Source organism: Eleginops maclovinus, chromosome 16 (genome assembly GCF_036324505.1).
Source record: "Eleginops maclovinus isolate JMC-PN-2008 ecotype Puerto Natales chromosome 16, JC_Emac_rtc_rv5, whole genome shotgun sequence".
NCBI classification, from domain to species: Eukaryota; Metazoa; Chordata; class Actinopteri; order Perciformes; family Eleginopidae; genus Eleginops; species Eleginops maclovinus.
Genome location: NC_086364.1, coordinates 214,506 through 231,923, shown reverse-complemented (window position 1 = coordinate 231,923; position 17,418 = coordinate 214,506). Strand labels below are relative to the sequence as shown.

General features: G+C 42.1%; 1 protein-coding gene across 3 annotated transcripts in view; it reads left to right on the top strand.

The window, feature by feature from the left end:
• Window positions 1–10,681, top strand: part of abcc1 (ATP binding cassette subfamily C member 1 (ABCC1 blood group)) — a 56,123-nt gene extending 45,442 nt beyond the window's left edge. For 2 of the 3 annotated variants that reach the window (XM_063903008.1, XM_063903010.1), the window contains exons 20-31: window positions 322–382; window positions 1,197–1,317; window positions 2,837–3,044; window positions 3,412–3,722; window positions 3,898–4,097; window positions 4,228–4,354; window positions 4,754–4,855; window positions 5,425–5,571; window positions 5,747–5,905; window positions 8,300–8,466; window positions 8,799–8,993; window positions 9,219–10,681. In XM_063903008.1, coding sequence (XP_063759078.1) covers window positions 322–382; window positions 1,197–1,317; window positions 2,837–3,044; window positions 3,412–3,722; window positions 3,898–4,097; window positions 4,228–4,354; window positions 4,754–4,855; window positions 5,425–5,571; window positions 5,747–5,905; window positions 8,300–8,466; window positions 8,799–8,993; window positions 9,219–9,327 — 1,907 coding nt within the window. In that variant the 3' untranslated portion in view covers window positions 9,328–10,681. The remainder of the gene's footprint in view (window positions 1–321; window positions 383–1,196; window positions 1,318–2,836; window positions 3,045–3,411; window positions 3,723–3,897; window positions 4,098–4,227; window positions 4,355–4,753; window positions 4,856–5,424; window positions 5,572–5,746; window positions 5,906–8,299; window positions 8,467–8,798; window positions 8,994–9,218) is intronic. The other variant, XM_063903009.1, reaches the window with a different exon arrangement.
• The last annotated feature ends 6,737 nt before the right edge of the window (window positions 10,682–17,418 follow it).

The following is a 17,418-nucleotide window of genomic DNA, read 5'->3' as shown; positions in this document are numbered from 1 at the left end:
TGTTAATCCATATACTGCAGTAAACTGCTAATTGTAAGACAATTAGTTTTTTTTTTTGTTTTTAAGAATTTTTTGGGCAACCAGTGCCTTTAATATAGTGACAGTGCAGGTCAGAAACAGGGAGACAGAGGGGAAGACGTGTGGCAAATGGACCCAGGCCGGATTCGAACCCGGGTCCACCGCATGGGGATCAAACCCCAGTATATGGCCGCCTGCTCTATACTGAGCTATACAACAGCCAGACAATTAGTTTTTAAAGTGAACCTCTAAAATATTCAGCTTTGGTTGCAATAACTTGTTTTGTTTCCTGCCTCCATTAAGAACCTGTGCCGAATAGTGGAACCAAAGGAACTGAGAATGGAAATGCAGCGGCTCTTCTTGGGTGAGTAACACTTAACAACGTTGGAGCTCTACACCATAAAGAAACCTCACAGATACACTGATCAGCCATAACGGGTTATGAAGTGAAGAACAGTGATTTTCTCGTTAGAATGGGGGGGGAGCAGGGATGTGTTGGAAGCAGGGAAAATGGGCGAGCATAACGATCTGAGCGTCTTTGACAAGGGCCAACTTGTGATCGCTAGACGATTGAGCATCTCCAAAACTGCAGCTCTTGGAGAGGGTTCCCGGTCTGCATTGGTCAGTACCTACCAAAAGTGGTCCAGGTCTTAAAGGTTCTGCTGCTAACGTCCTGGAGCCAGACACCACAGCACTCATTCATAGGTCTGGTGGAGTCCAGGCCTCCACGGGGCAGGGCTGTTTTGGCCACAAAAGTGGGACCTACACAAGATGCGGCAGGTGGTCCTAATGTTATGGCTGATCAGTGTATATCAGGCATTGTATAATTGTAGAATTAGAAATTGGAATACATGTATGAAATGTTTTGGTATCCTTCTCTTATTTTATTTTAAGTGTTACAAATCTTACAAACTTGAAGTTCATGAATGACTCAGCCTGACAATGACTTCCCCTTTAAGAGGATGTGAAAGCTCTTGAGATTTCATCATTAGCATTATTATTTTAGTACCAGAAAATTAAGAACGATTGGTGTTTGAAACAAGATACTTTTCATCATACATATTGATCTTGCAGGAGGTTCATTTTCAGTAGACTTACACTTCACGTTTATTTCCGAATTCTATATACTAACTATATTTAACATCTATGTTTCTACATGTTGCTTCGTGTTTTGGCAGTAGTCAGAGTGTCGGCAGTGTGTCCAAACTGTCTCAGACGGGTAAGGAGGAACTGAGCAAGAAAGCCAAAGACCCCGAGCTGGGCAAACTGACAGAGGCCGACAAGGCCAGCACCGGACAGGTATGTGGAGGCTCTTCAAATCCCATCAGAGAGAACATCAAAGTCAAAGTCAAAGTCCACTTTATTGTCACATGTGTTATACATACAGAAAATTGAAATACCGTTTCTGGCAGTCCCACAGTGCAAATATAAACAAGAACATACAACATAAAAAGATAAGAGCGTAGAAAAAAAAAAGGGGTATACAAAAATAAAAACTAAACATTCATCATGATGAAGGAAAACCAAAATGAGCTTAGCTATAAGAGACTGACGTGTTGTCTGGCTCTTTATTGGGTCTTGTACATGGAGTTGAGAGGATGAACATTACAAGTAAATACAGAGATGCAGTCACATTGTTCCACCATCGATACTGAAGCACAGCCATTCCCTCTCAATGTTTATCCAACAAGGCAAGCATTTCACTGCATCTGAAGATGATTCATCTCAATTGCGTCTCAAATCCTAATCAACTAATTCCTAGCATTCCTATCTCCCTGGCCTTTCATGGCAGCGAACACTGGGGCCCTCTGAATGTGACAGTTGTTCACGTCCTTGTGTATACATACTGTTTATACATCTCAGGAAAAAATGAAGAGACCACTCCATATTTTACTTTAATCTTTATCTCTACATGTATGGCAACCATTCCAGTGTCTGTTGAGAATGTTGTCAGTAGTTTATAGAATACAATAATAGAACAAAAAAAGTCCTTTAACTCAAAGATGTTACGCCCAGGTCTAGAGGACCCTAGGCGCAGCATAAAAGTTGCGCGCTCCCCCCACTCTTCCCACTCCCAAGAAGGATTCGGCGACAAGGAGAGAATGCGATTAGAATGTCAATTTTAATTGAGGGTTTTTTGGTAGGTGAGACCAGCCTGACATAATCACACAAAAAGAAACACGATATAGCTCTAGTCTTGCCACACAAATAAGTTAAATTAAATACAGGCTTCTTGCCGAGGCTTAATGAATAAACAGGAGAAAACAGGATTTAAACAAAAAAGGGCTTCTCACTCCTACGCTAAACAAAGCGTGTCTCTCAAAGACAGAATAACTTATTTTAGTTTTTGCAAACAACAGAAGGTAGGCTACAACAGGGGTCTGGACGGTAGCTTTCAGCACACAGAAAACACAGGACTACTGCACAGAGACACGGTTATGCTGTCTTGTTGAGAGTAGGAGAGTGCGACGAGAGGGGCAGAGGGACTGCCTTGCTGCAGCTTAAACGCTCCCGCCTCCTCAGGTGGACCAACCGGTGAACCGCACGTAGCCAATCAGTTGATGGGCACCACCTGCTCACTCACACACACACACACACACCGACACACAAACAGACACAGACACAGAAGAGGACAGAAAACAAGCACAAAACAAGCACAACTCCCGCACAGCCGACATAATGACCCATGCTCATAACAAAGACATGTCTAATAGTAAAACCAGAGAAACTGATAATGCTGCAGTGGGGTCTTCATTGTTTCCAGAGCTGTATGTGTCTGTATACAACCACAGCCTGATCCTCTCCTCTCCCTCCCCAGGTAAAGCTGTCTGTGTTCTGGTCTTATCTGAAAGCCATTGGAGTTCTTCTGTCCTGCATCAGTCTGATCCTGTTCCTTGCCCATCATCTGCTTTCGCTGTTCTCCAACTACTGGCTGAGCCTGTGGACCGACGACCCCGTGGTCAATGGCACTCAGCCCAACAGACAGCTGAGACTGGGGGTGTACGGAGCTCTTGGCCTGTCCCAGGGTGAGGAGGGGTAATGGATGCACAATACAGATGTGACAAAGTCAATGCCAGATCAACGTCTAGCCGTAGCTTGTTTGTTCTTGAATTCCAAATACTATCCAGGTGGACATTTGAGTAAGCTTGTAGCATTAAAAATAAAAAATAATTCAAACAGAAAATTAACTCCAGGTAAAGCTGCCGCTGAGGCACCAGTTAGCAAATCTTATGCAGGGGTAAAGGATCCAATCCCGTCGAGGGTATTTTCATCAATTGTACTATTCTTTCTTTTTGTGATTTCCCTTCTAAACCACATGCCAGCCTGTTGCTCTGCTCCCAGCACCACCCTTCTCCAATATATACAATCTCAAAAGCTCAATGCTCTTTGTAGGTGTGGCAGTTTTTGGTTACTCCATCTCCATCTCCATTGGGGGCATCCTGGCCTCCCGCTGCCTCCACCATTCCATGCTGTATGACGTCCTGCGCTCACCGATATCTTTCTTTGAGCGAACCCCCAGCGGCAACTTGGTGAACCGCTTTGCCAAGGAGATGGACACCATTGACTCAGTGATCCCCAGCATCATTAAGATGTTCATGGGCTCCATGTTGAATGTGTTGGGCTCCTGTGTGATTATCCTGATCGCCACACCACTGGTAGCTATCATCATTCCTTTTCTCGGCCTGCTCTACTTCTTTGTGCAGGTTAGTTGGAAGTTGACATATGACAAAACAATAGTTTTCTTCCTTTTTTATACATTTTGTTTCTTCCTTTTTTATACATTGGTTTTCTTCCTTTTTTATACATTTTGCGTAAAAAGGTTTGTTTTTTCTGAGGTTTATTGATGTGACTAAATGTCTCTGTCCTCCCTCTGTCCAGAGGTATTATGTTGCGTCATCTCGCCAGCTGAAGCGCCTGGAGTCAGTAAGCCGCTCACCCATCTACACCCACTTCAATGAAACTCTGCTGGGCACCTCTGTCATCCGAGCCTTTGGTGAACAGGAGCGCTTTATCTGTGAGAGTGACTTGCGGGTGGACCATAACCAGAAGGCTTACTATCCCAGCATAGTAGCAAACAGGTGAGGGACATTAAGGACTCTTTCTGACTGAACGCAACTGTCGGAGACAGAGTGTCCTCTCTGACTGCATACACTGTGCCACTCAGTTGGCACCTTGGTCTTATTTCCTTGTTGCTCTGTTTCTGTTCAGGTGGCTGGCTGTTCGCCTGGAGTTTGTAGGAAACTGCATCGTCTCATTTGCTGCTTTGTTTGCTGTCATAGCCAGAGAGAGCCTCAGTCCAGGCATTGTGGGGTTGTCTGTTTCTTATGCCCTCCAGGTAAACACTCTTTTTGACTTTTACCAGAGACACAGTAAATTGACCTACACCAAGTTTAGCCTAACTGTAAAATCCTTATATAATCGTGTTTACCATGAGGCAAGCCAGTGTTTTTTCTTCATGATTTCCAGTACCAATATAACAATCAATGTTTAAGAAAACAGTTGAATGGTTGGCTGTCCAATGTCAGTGGGATTTCTAAAAATGACACAAAACTTTTGGTTATTACTTTTTAATTCTGCAATTCATCTGCAATCAAAATGTTTTTAATCTTCGTTATATCGGGGGTGGAAAAAACTATGAATAGATGCAGCTAGTGTTCGGTGAGAATGTGTTTTGAGCAGCTATTGGTTTGAGTTTGCGTTTATTTTCTCTATCTGTCATTCCACTGCTGTGCAGCTGACTGCCTCTCTGACCTGGCTGGTGAGGATGTCCTCTGAAGTGGAGACCAACATTGTGGCTGTGGAGAGAGTGAAAGAGTACAGGGACACAGAGAAGGAGGTACTTGGATTTTCTTGACCGCTCTTTGCTTCTTCTTGGTGCTAGACAGACCGTACCATTTAGGATTAAAGAGAGAGGCAAAATTCAAAATTCAAAATGATACAAGTTGTTTAATTTGATACAATTAAGTTCAGGATGATGACCTCAAGGCCACACAACACATTGACATGCTGTCCCACACAACCTTCATTTACAATTGTGTTTCTAAACACACACACACACACACACAAACCAGGGTTTCCGTTAGCCGGTAGTCTTATTGTGGCAAAAACCGTCAACAACAAAAACAGCGACATATTTTACCGGCGAAGAACCAGAGCGTAATCAGCCTCTAGCCTTCGGGGGCGGGGAAAAAAACGTGTTAACATTATAGTTGCTTTTGTAACATCTGTTATTGAAACATGACCGGTAAGTTTCAAATTTGTCCGGTAAAATAAATAATTTCCGGACACTTGACCGGCAAGAAAGGTAGCAGAAACCCTGATGTTGTGTGTGTGTGTGTGCGTGCGTGCGTGTGCGCGTGTGTGTGTGTGTGCGTGTTTGTGTGTGTTCTTTCCTCTGACAACTAGGCAGAGTGGGAACATGAGTCCTCCAGCCTCCCCCCGGGGTGGCCTACTGAGGGCTGCATTGACATGAGGAGCCTCTGCCTGCGCTACCGCCACAATCTGGACCTCGCCATTCGCAACATCACCATCAACATCAGCAGCGGAGAGATGGTGAGCTTTACATCACTGTGCTGACAGCAGGGGGCCACTTATGATGCTCATATTGATTGTGGATGAATTCAGGGGCCGTGTTTGATAGAATGTGACTATTTGGGATGGTGTTGGACTGTATAAGACTTTTCTATGCATTGTCTCTGGCCTTTAACCTTTGCCGTCTCTCTACCAGGTGGGGATTGTGGGGCGCACTGGAGCAGGGAAATCTTCCCTAATGCTGGGACTGTTTCGTATCATTGAGGCAGCAGAGGGCCACATCTTTATTGATGGGGTTGACATTGCTCAGCTGGGCCTCCATGAGCTTCGCTCCAGAATCACCATCATACCACAGGTCAGTGCAGAGACACACAAGAGGTTTCAAGTTTCAAGGTTTTATTGGTCATATGCACAGCATATACAACGTATACAGTGGTATGCAAAAGTTTGGGCACCCCTTAGGAAAACCACTGCATCAGTTTGTCACTTGCTGAGCTTTTGAAGCAGCAACTTCATTTTAACATATGTTATACCTTATGGTAACAGAAACATCTCAGTAGTGAAATAACTTTTATTGGTCAAACAGAAACATGTTTATGTGCATTCAAACAAAAATAGGCATGTGCATAAATTTGGGCACCCCTAAGAAATAATTCCATTAATATTTAGTATTGCCTCCTTTTGCTGCAATAACGGCCTGTAGACGCCTCCTGTAGCCACAGACAAGTCCCTTAAGCCTGGCAGGTGGTATTTTGGCCCATTCTTCCACACAAAACGTCTCCAGTTCAGTCAGGTTTCTTGGCCTCCGTGCATGGACAGCCTTCTTCAAATAAATCCATACATTTTCAATGATGTTAAGGTCTGGGGACTGGGATGGCCATTCCAGAACATTGTACCTGTGCTTCTGCATGAATTCCTTGGTGGATTTTGATCGGTGCTTAGGATCATTGTCCTGCTGAAAAATCCAACCCCGGCGTAGCTTCAACTTTGTGACTGACTCTAGAACATTCTTGTCAAGAATCTCCTGGTACTGTAAGGAATTCATGTGGCCCTCAACTTTAACAAGTTTTCCAGTACCTGTGCTAGCCACACAGCCCCATAACATGATAGATCCTCCACCAAATTTTACAGTGGGCAACAAGTTCTTTTCATTGAATGCAGTGTGTTTTTTTCGCCATGCATACCTGTTCATGTTATGACCAAATAACTCAATCTTGGTCTCATCTGACCACAGTATTTTGTTCCAAAATGCTTCTGGCTTGTCCAGATGTGCTTTTGCATACCTCATGCGACTCTTCTTGTGATTAACACTCAGGAAAGGCTTTTTGCACATCACCCTTCCAATGAGCTCTTCCTGGTGCAAAGTACGCTGGATTGTGGAACGGTGAACAACTACACCATCAGCAGCCAGATGTTGTTGTAGTTCTCTGGAGGTGGTCTGTGGCTTCTCTGTGACCATTTTCACCATCCTTCGCCTGTGCCTTTCCCCTATTTTTGTCGGCCTACCACATCTTTCCTTCACACGGACTGTTCCTGTGGCCTTCCATTTCACAACTACGTTTCTGACTGTGGAGACAGACAGTTTAAACCTGTCAGATAATTTTTTGTACCCTTCTCCTAATTTATAATGTTGGATTATCTTAGCTTTCAGGTCAGTGGAGAGTTGTTTTGAGGTCCCCATCTTGCCACTCCCTAAGAAAGAACCTAGGCCAGGCACAGCCAGCTATTACCTATGTTAAATAGCCTTTTTCATGATTGGTTCCACCTGTCTTTGTAATTGAAGGTCTAATGAGCTAATCAAAGCAATTTTGTGCAGCAACCTGTCAGCTATAAATCCGTACAGGTGTTGAAATGAATGCTATTTATAAGGGTGCCCAAACTTTTGCACATCCCATTTTTTGCATTTTATTTTATTATAATAAAACTATGTAATGCTACCCTAAGAATTTTGGTCTGGAAAACACTAAAACGTCTACATCTTTGTAGGAAAACAAATGTTGTTGCTGTGATCTTCTATTATAAAGGAAAAGCAAATTGTCATGAAATCTCAGAGGGGTGCCCAAACTTTTGCATACCACTGTATGTTGGCAATGAAAATCTTATGTCCCATGCTCCTCCAACAACTCAACATACATGGTGCAAATAAGATAAATAAAATAGTGCAAAAAGAGAGAAGAATATTTACAATAACAACAATAAAGATTTGAGGATGTGAAATATATACATATGTGGAATACATTGAAAGTATTTAAATACTTAACACTGTTGAATGAGGAGGTATGGACAGATGCATATATTACGTATAACAGATGTATATGGCAGATATGTATAATATATAGATATGTGTACTATAAACAGATATGTATGGCAGATGTGTATAATATATATATATATATATGTGTGTGTACTATAAACAGATGTGAGTAGACATTCACGGAGCTCAGGAGTTCAGCAGTCTTATAGCCTGAGGTATAAAACTGTCTCTGAGTCTGGTGGTCTTGGTCCGGGTGCTGCGGTACCGTCTGCCAGACGGCATGTGTGGATTTCAATTTGAATGTTCTGAAAATCAATGCTGGGTTATTCATTGAATTGCTACATGATGTGTCTGATCACATTGTGGGAGGTGTAGTTTTGAGGCTTTATAGCACCCTTGTAAGGAAAGGGGCCTCCCCTCGACTGAGAAATCTAGATTACAATAGTTGGACCAATTATATGATGTAAGGACTTAAATCCCTCCCCCTCTTCACAGGACCCAGTGCTGTTTTCAGGCTCCCTGAGGATGAACCTGGATCCTTTTGACTGCTACTCTGATGAGGAAGTATGGCGGGCTCTGGAGTATTCACATCTCAAGAGCTTTGTATCTGGCCTGCCAGACAAACTCAGCCATGAGTGTAGTGAAGGAGGAGAGAACCTCAGGTAACTGATTTCTATGCAGCCATGCCAGCTAGCACAAACTCCCCTCAGCTGTACAGAGAACCAGGCTTTTGTTTGAAAGCAAAGTTAGTACTTTTTTGCAAATATAGCCAATAGGGGCCTCATAGCCAACACTGTTCTCACTTGGCTATTCATTCACTGTACTTCTACTTGACTTTTGTTGTGTATTTTCTTTGACGACACCTTTATTATTAGGAACTGACCTTGCTTTTTTGGAGGCCTAACCTTGCCATTAATAAAAGACTGGCAGAAATCCTGAGAACATTTTCTGTTGGATGCCTCTGGCTTATGAAAGTAAGCTTTCCCTCCTCCAGTGTAGGTCAGAGGCAGCTGCTGTGTTTGGCCCGAGCTCTGCTGAGGAAGACCAAAATCCTGGTTCTGGATGAAGCCACAGCTGCTGTGGACATGGAGACAGACAACCTGATCCAGTCCACCATCCGCTCACAGTTTGCCAACTGCACTGTCCTCACCATCGCTCATCGCCTCAACACCATCATGGACTACACCAGGTGTGTGTGTGTGTGTGTGTGTGTGTGTGTGTGTGTGTGTGTGTGTGTGTGTGTGTGTGTGTGTGTGTGTGTGTGTGTGTGTGTGTGTGTGTGTGTGTGTGTGTGTGTGTGTGTGTGTGTGTGTGTGTGTGTGTGTGTGTGTGTGTGTGTGTGTGTGTGTGTGTGTGTGTGTGTGTGTCTCTGCTGCTCGTACTGTGTGAGTTCATCTGTGTTCTGATCCTCTAGGGTCCTGGTGTTGGACAAGGGTGAGATGGCAGAGTTTGACACGCCCTCCAATCTCATTGCTCAAAGAGGAGCCTTTTACAAGATGGCCAAGGATGCCGGGCTGGTGTGAAGCAGGAGGCTCCTCACTGTCTCCAGCATCGCCTCGGAGCCCACAGCTCCTCTAGTGTCCTGTAATTAGGTTCTGAAATAAAGAGTGACAGGGAGATAAAGTGAGGAGTTTTTCTATATTTTGGAACAACTGTGTTTGACTTTTAAAGCACGGGTGTTACTGAAAACAAGAGTTTTAGTTGAACCTGCTCCGACACTGTTGGTTCCCCGCTGCTTTTGGTAACCAATACTGAAGTCAGAAGAGGACACAAACGTTGTCCTGTAAGTGCCAAAGACTGCCTTCAAACATCCCAGTTGTTTTCAAATGCAGATGTCCCAGTTCCATAGTATATAGTAATTATATACAACATGTTCTCTACATTAATCATTTAGACTATGCTGTTTTTTACAGGTTATATTGAAGAAGTCAACCTACTTTACAGTTTCTAATGCTAACAGTTCCACCTGCACTCAGTGTAATGGATAAGGCAAGCATTATTCTATTATTTCAAGGAAAATATAAAACATCCAAGGGCCTGTCTGTAAAGCGGGTGTTGTAGGGCCCATTAAAGTTGACTCCGTTTTAGACTGAGGTACGTGTGGAACTGGGACTCATCTGATGCTTTGACCTTATAGCTACCAAAGCTATCTGATATAGGGCAACTGGTTTCTTACAGCTGAATGTAACATCAGCTGGATTGATTCTTCTGAGAGAAGAGTCTTTGCTGTTTTGCAGTCTTGCCTTCAGAGCATCATCACAACCATGTGGCTGTGTGAGGAGCAACAGCAGGTGTGCCAGCTGATTGGTCAGAAACAATAGTTGCGCTGATGATGTGACAGGAAGTGAGGGCTTGTGACATTAAACATCATCGCATAAATCACAACAATGCACTCTGGGAATATGTTGGATAGATTACACTGACTGTTACATACACCACTGATTGTATTTATTGTTTGTTTGTGTTTGATCATAAGGTTAGAGGTTATTTTAGGATAACTTTAATGAGGTAACATGGTACTGAATCGACACAAATGAATGTTTATAATCTATTAAGGTTCATTTGAAGTTGATTCAACCGGGTGTTTGCATTGCTGTATTTGAGATACTGAGTTACTGCGTTATTTTTGACACTTTTGATAATATTCTGACATGCAGAAATAAATTCCCACAGTTTGTAGTGGTAGCAGTTTAATGCTCTGAGAAACTCTGGTTATAGTAAAAAGAAAAACAACAACATTAAAGTTGAGGTTAATGAGTCTTAAAAATACACAGCAGAAAGTAATGATGTAACTGTACTGTATATTGTTATGACGTCTCACTGTAAAGACATGACTGCTTTGAACTGCTGTCATTAAAAGAACATTACCTTAAAACACTTCACCACTCCTGATTCCATTTAGAATCATGTACCTACATTTGAATGCTTATTGTAGCAAAGCCAACCTACATAAAAGACATAATGAAGGGTGCAGACGTTAAGAGGCTGGGCCAGTTTTATTCCCCATTGTTTCTAGTAGGAACTGAAAACCATATGAAAAATCTGTGCACTTATTCATCGTTACTGTAATAACTTGATTACATGTATTAAGTTCAGAGGGAAAATGTTCAGAAATTAATTAAGATTCATCTTAAAAGTTTGCCATAGTGTGCACATGTTGTGTAGTGTCATGCTGTGTGTGAATACACTGCAATAAATAATATTGTTCCTCCTTTGACTGATTCCCATAGTCACTGGTGGTTAGGCTGGTAACATTTGGAGCCACATATGGGATCTGTGTCTAACTAAAAGTTGTGCTTCTCTTTGCATAATGTATGATTTAAAAGATGATATCAAAGTTTTATTTCAGAAACCAAGTTGAAGTAAAGATTTGCAATCCTTGATACAAAACCTATACAATCATAATTAAAGGTGCCATAGAATGCATCCATCTGGTATTTTAAATTGTTCTCTGGGGTCTACAAAGAAGGCTAATGACTTTGGTTGATCCAAAAAATATGTCCAGATGCGGTTTTACATGCCCATTTATAACCCTATGAATTAGTACTAGAATGAAACAAGCTGACTTGCCTTATTTGGGGGCTCATTTAAATAATTATGAGGAGCTCTGCTCTGATTGGCTGGTTTACAAGGAGCAACCCATGGCTGCCTCAGAGCCCACAGAAGTAAGTGAAGTTCGCGAAACTGTGAGAGATGAGCCATGGATGCTATTGGCATCCAGCCTTACATGTTTGAGCCTTTATCGGAGGAAGAAACCGATGAATTTGAAGAACAGCCAGTTGGTCGGAAATTGGAGAGCAACGTTAAGGAGTGGTAAGTGTTAGCGTTAGTGTTTCCAGCAGCTGGTGTATGCAAATGTTAGGGCTGGACTACCGTATGTTACATCACACACAGGGATTGTTGTAATTCGCCCGTTTTACCGCTGTGATATGCATATTGATGATTTGCAGGTGAAGGAGGAAACAATGGTGTTAGAGGTTCACGGTATGTCAGTTCAATGTACCAAACTCTCCTTATTCAACTATGCCAAGGACAAAACTGCCGTGGGCTATATGTTATCCATATCCTTTGTTAAAATTAATGTTCAATAGCTCTATGCCAATGGGAACAACAGAACGTGCGCATTACATATGGACCAATGCGACATGTTCATTACGGCCGTGGACCGATAAACACTCAGTACCGTACGCACACCAACCGGCATTTGCGTGTTTAACACCTTGTTTAACACTGGCGTTACCGCCGCTTAACTTAAATAATGAAGAACTGCTTTTAATTACGACTTGGCCGAGATCTTAACGTGCTGTTCATGCGTTTCCCATGAATAGCCTACTACTATAACTCGGAGCGGAGCAGGATATAATGCGCATGCGCGGCGTTGCTAGGCAACGTGTACAAAGCGAGAGTACAGGTCGTTTTGGTCAGAGCTATGAAGAGAATATATTTGAGGAAGCTCATACAGATGATGGGTCACCTGCTGCCACCAGATGCTGACACAGACCAAGAAATTCTGCGTTTCAATGTTGACCAGGCGCTTCCCAGTTTTCAGCATGGAGAGGATGTTGTCAAGTGGTGGGCCGTCGTCTTCAATACAGGGAAGTACCCTGCACTGTGTCAGGCAGTCAAGGCTGCCCTCTCAATTTTCCATGGTGCCCTGGTTGAGTCTTCCTTCAGTGTCATGGGGACCATCATTGATCAACGATCAACGTCAATGAAGATCTCCACCCTCAGTGCTGTGCAGACTGTTAAATACACTTTGCAGACCAGGAACCAGACTGGGGTGGAAATGTTCAGAAGGGATGATTTGAAGTTTGGGGAGGTAGATAGGAGGTTGTGTTCTAACATTAGTGCAGCTGGAACTAGGGACAAAGCCCAACGACAGGAAAATCAGCTTGTAATCAGAGAAATGAGGGTTGAGTTTGGCTGCCAGCCATCTACCAGTGCTGCTAGTAATAGGGCAGAGGTGGTGGAGAACGATAGTGTGGCCCGAAAGAGGCACATTGCCAAGCAGCGAAAACGGGCCCTTGAAAGGCTTGTCCAGGCCAAAAGGATGAAAAAATGAAAATAATATTATGTTGATATGTTGCCAAATTTGGCCAATGGGATTTACTGTTTACCTGTCCTGAATGCTTTTCACATTTAAAATGTTTTTAACTGACCAGTTTATGGGTCAATAAATGTGCCATTGTTACCATAAGAAAATGTTGTCTTTTCCCTTTATTTTCTTATGGGAGTACACCAGAATGCTTAATTTACATGTTAAAATAGCAAAATTTGGCTGGGGGGTATGCCCCCAGACCCCCCTACAACAGTTTAGTTTGTCACCTTTTTCAGCCCTTATGAGTTTGCAGGTATGTACAGTCTTTGATGTCTTGCGGTCTCCGAGCCCGAGTATATAGTAGAAAAAACGGAGGAGTGTCATAGAGCGGTAACGGTATTTGTAGTAAAAGGGCTTCATCCCTTCTCTGTGGTTGAATCTCCGTCATTTAGGTATGCAAGGTTAAAAACTAATGTTTGTGGGATTTTAGGGTACTTGTACAATAACAGATACTGTTATGTTGAATCGTTTTTTGAAGGGAAATGACCAAGGCCCTAAATCCGAAGTACACGCCTCCCTCCAGAGATAGCTTAACCAATGAGTTGATTCCTGCCATATCCTTAGACACTATAGACACTATTTGCCCAGAAAAGGCTGATATGCTGATTTTTCTTAACAAGAACTGTTGAGTTGCATACATTTTTAACATACCCTCTGTTATATTGACTTTGTTTATTTGGATGCAGACAGCTAGGTGCTGTGCACTGAATGCACTTTAGTTGTAGCATTTGGCCCCTATTGCTGCTCCGACGGACTTTTATTTTTCTCGAATGTGACTTGTCAGTAGGTTTCCTATAAACACACAACATGCAGCTCAAAACATTATTATCCATAAATGGTTCCACCGCTACTGCATTCCATTGTGTTGTCCACATTTGTATTATATGCATTTAGTAAATACTATTTAGTTTGTGAAATTTTCAGTTCACGCTTAAAAGAATAAAGATATTTTTGTTATCTCAACATTTGACCTCTTTTTTTACCATTTTGGACTCGAAACGGGGAATCGATAAGCAGAATTGGAATCGGAATTGATAAATTTCAAACGATACCCAACCCTACATACATGTCAAGTCAATTTTTATTTATATAGCCAAAATCCCAAATCAGAATGAGGGGGTCTTTGATGTATTCTCTATCTTGAAAGGGGTCCTTGGCTGAAAAACAATTGAGAACCTCTGGTCTACACGACGACGGTGTAAAGTGACCCTGCAGAACGCACTATACATCCCATCATCATACATCCCCAAAAACTCTTCTCCGTGAAGTTTGCTACAACTAACGGCGCCAAGGTGTTCTTCGACGAGGAGGGTAAAAATGTTCTCATGTTACCGGATGGTACAAGGTTTGACATTTATGTCTGTCAGAAGATGTAATATTTGCAATACGAGTGTGATTGATGAAGATAAGTGTCATGTCAGCCGTGATATCCAAACATGGCATGAGATTATGGGTCACTGTAATTATGAGGATGTTTTAAAGCTGCAGGATGTAACCGTAGGTATGCATATTAAGGGTACAAAACGTAACCGTGATAAACATTGTAAAGTATGCATAGAGGGAAAGTTTACTCAAACGAGGAACAGCGATCTGACTGATAAAGCAAAGACACCACTTGAGTTGTTGAACACTGATCTAGCTGGTCCAGTTAACGACTCCATAAATGGCTTCAAGTATATGCAGTCTTGTCCTTATTCCCCAAATCAAAACGGGACAGCTGAAAGAGAAGGGTGCAATCTTTTTTAAATGGCCAGATGTATGCTTATCGACAGTGATCTACCTAAAAACCTTTGGCACTACGCCATTCAAGAAATAAAATATACATTTTTGAAAAAGAAAATGTACAGAAAATATTAACAAAAACAAAATATAATATAAAGCAGGATGTAATATGTACAATGAGTGTGAGAGGTGTGGAATATTATTAGAATAAGTATAGAATGTACAGTATGTAATGGTTTGACTCCAGTGGTCACAGAGAGGCTATGGAGCAGAGAGTTATCTTTCAGCAAGAGGTGAGTTGTTATACAGGGTTATTGCAGTAGGCAGGAATGTTCTCCTGTACCTGTTGAAGTATATCTTGTAGCGATGTTTGTGAAGATGATGAAGAAGTCTCCGGAGACACCAGCTTGTATATAATAAGGTTTATTACAACAGCATAGTATCATACACCAACACGGGCAATACAAGGTTCCCAGAGCCAATTGTGGAAGTCCCCGCGAAATCTCTTTGTGCATACAATTTATAGGATAAAATGTGTGTGTGTGACCAAATGTGATGTTCTATAAGAATGTGTACCCAAATAAGGTGAGATATACTGTACGTTTGTCTTTTTCTTACTCATCCATGGAGGCCTTCTGACATATTCCAGAGGTTTGTTATACAACATCCTGTTGTACCACATCACTCTCTGCACTCTCTATGACCTCAGAGAGTAACTAACTGTATATGAACTGATTTAACTAACTGTATGTATGAACAGATTTAATACACCACATATTCCCCCCTTCGAGACGACACTAAAACAGTAAACCAGACATGACTTCAATTCTGATAGAGATAACACTTCCTCCAATACATGCTTTCTACAGCACAACTTTAACTTATACTTTTATGGATATAATAATTTTATGGAGAGGGGGAGCGAAAAACCTGTCCGGCAGCCCTCTTCCCAAGTTACCCTCAAACAATCTAGACAGGAAAATTCTCCCACAGCCCCTCTGCCTTAGGCAACCACACAAAGTACTCCAGACCTATCAAAAGGAGGAACTCTAATTATTTATAACAATATGTGTAGAATATAACTTAAGCAAATACATATGGAAACCTCAGAACCAAAATCAAAACAATGTCCAAATTCTGGCTGGTCGACCCATCGCACCGTCCAATGGACCTTTCCCTGCCTAAACCCAATTTCCCTAGGCGTTAAAGAAAAAGAAAACATCTGAGGTCCCAATATATCTACTCAATATTAGATAACATCCTTCCTCAAACATAGATACAAAGAGAATATTATGGACGTTTAAGTCTAACTCATACAAATATATGTAAGAAAAAGACACAATAGTGGTTCACACTGCAGCTCCTCTGCAGCAGTGTTGACGACTCTCAGTGTAGGGTCGCTCATATGTCGAATCCGAACACTTTGTCACAGCGTCCTTGTTCAGAATCCTTCAGTCCGTTTTAAATTTCCATTTCAAGTGTCTGGATCCCTCCAGTGTAAATTCCCCCCTTGTCCTTATGGAAGGAGAGAAAAACAAAAACCAGTATCTTTGCAGAAAACAACAGATGCAAAGTAAAACATCAAACACTGATTATAATGTCAGATTCACGATATCATATTATTATATGTTATGAATTCCATATTCCCCTAAACCTAAACCCCCCCAGTATAACTACCACATGACAACCCTCTAATAGGTATAAATGTCATGAGTATATCAGAATCGGACGTTCAATACGGATATTTCTCCAGTAACTTCCCTTCTATCCACACTTCTGCCTCATCGGCATCTTTACTAGCCACCTGTAACAATGGCATCTGAGATGGATCACCAGGCATCACAACACCCACCCATCTCAGTATCATAGCTTTTGCAAAGGTCAATAACAGTGTACAGAAACAAAACATCACACATAACTGCCACCATGACTTGGATCAATACTGCTCCTAGTGGTCCAAATTTGTTCTGCAACCAAGCATTTGCAGACCATCCTGCTCCTTCTGATGGGCCAAACGCATCCCTTATACGCTGCAATGCGTCTATTACACTAGTTATGTTGTCCAAACTATCTGGAATTAACGTGTAACAAGCGTCTCCGGTTAAATTAAACGCAACACATAGGCCACCTTGTTTGGCCAAAATATAGTCCAGCGCCATATCATGCTTTAACAATGTCAACCTATGGCTCTTTTGAGTATTGGATAAGAAGTCAAATCCCCTTATGGTTTAATTAGCAAACCCCTGCAAGGTATAAGTGATATTATCAATGTGGTCCACCAAAAATGTCACACCATACCATGGAAATAGACCTATACCCCATTTTTCTCCTATACTGATCCTCCAATGGTAGGATTCCAAATTATGAAATTGTGCCAACTCCCTTTTCTTTCTACCGTCGGAGAGACTATTAGATTGATTCCTATCATGTGTTCCCTCCTTCTGCATAGAAAAGATCTCATATGGAAGTTTCAATGTTGCCATGTAACAACATCCTGTCCACCCACACGGCAGAAATATATATGCCTTCTCGCCGCAGACCCAACAAAGGTCCTTGAAATTCCCTATAGTCACATTATCAGGCAAAAGCTGATCCTTCACCAACACCGTTCTATGCTGTTCGCGGTGTGGGACATAGAATTTCACCTCATGTTGTCCATTGCTAACCGTACGGTCACGCCTCTCCAAGGTCATCAAATACACATCGCAGTCAGATATTCCCATAAACATACCTGGTCCATCATAAGTTTTGTTTGAACAAAAACAGGTGTTGGCCCTCACAGAGTTCACCTCCA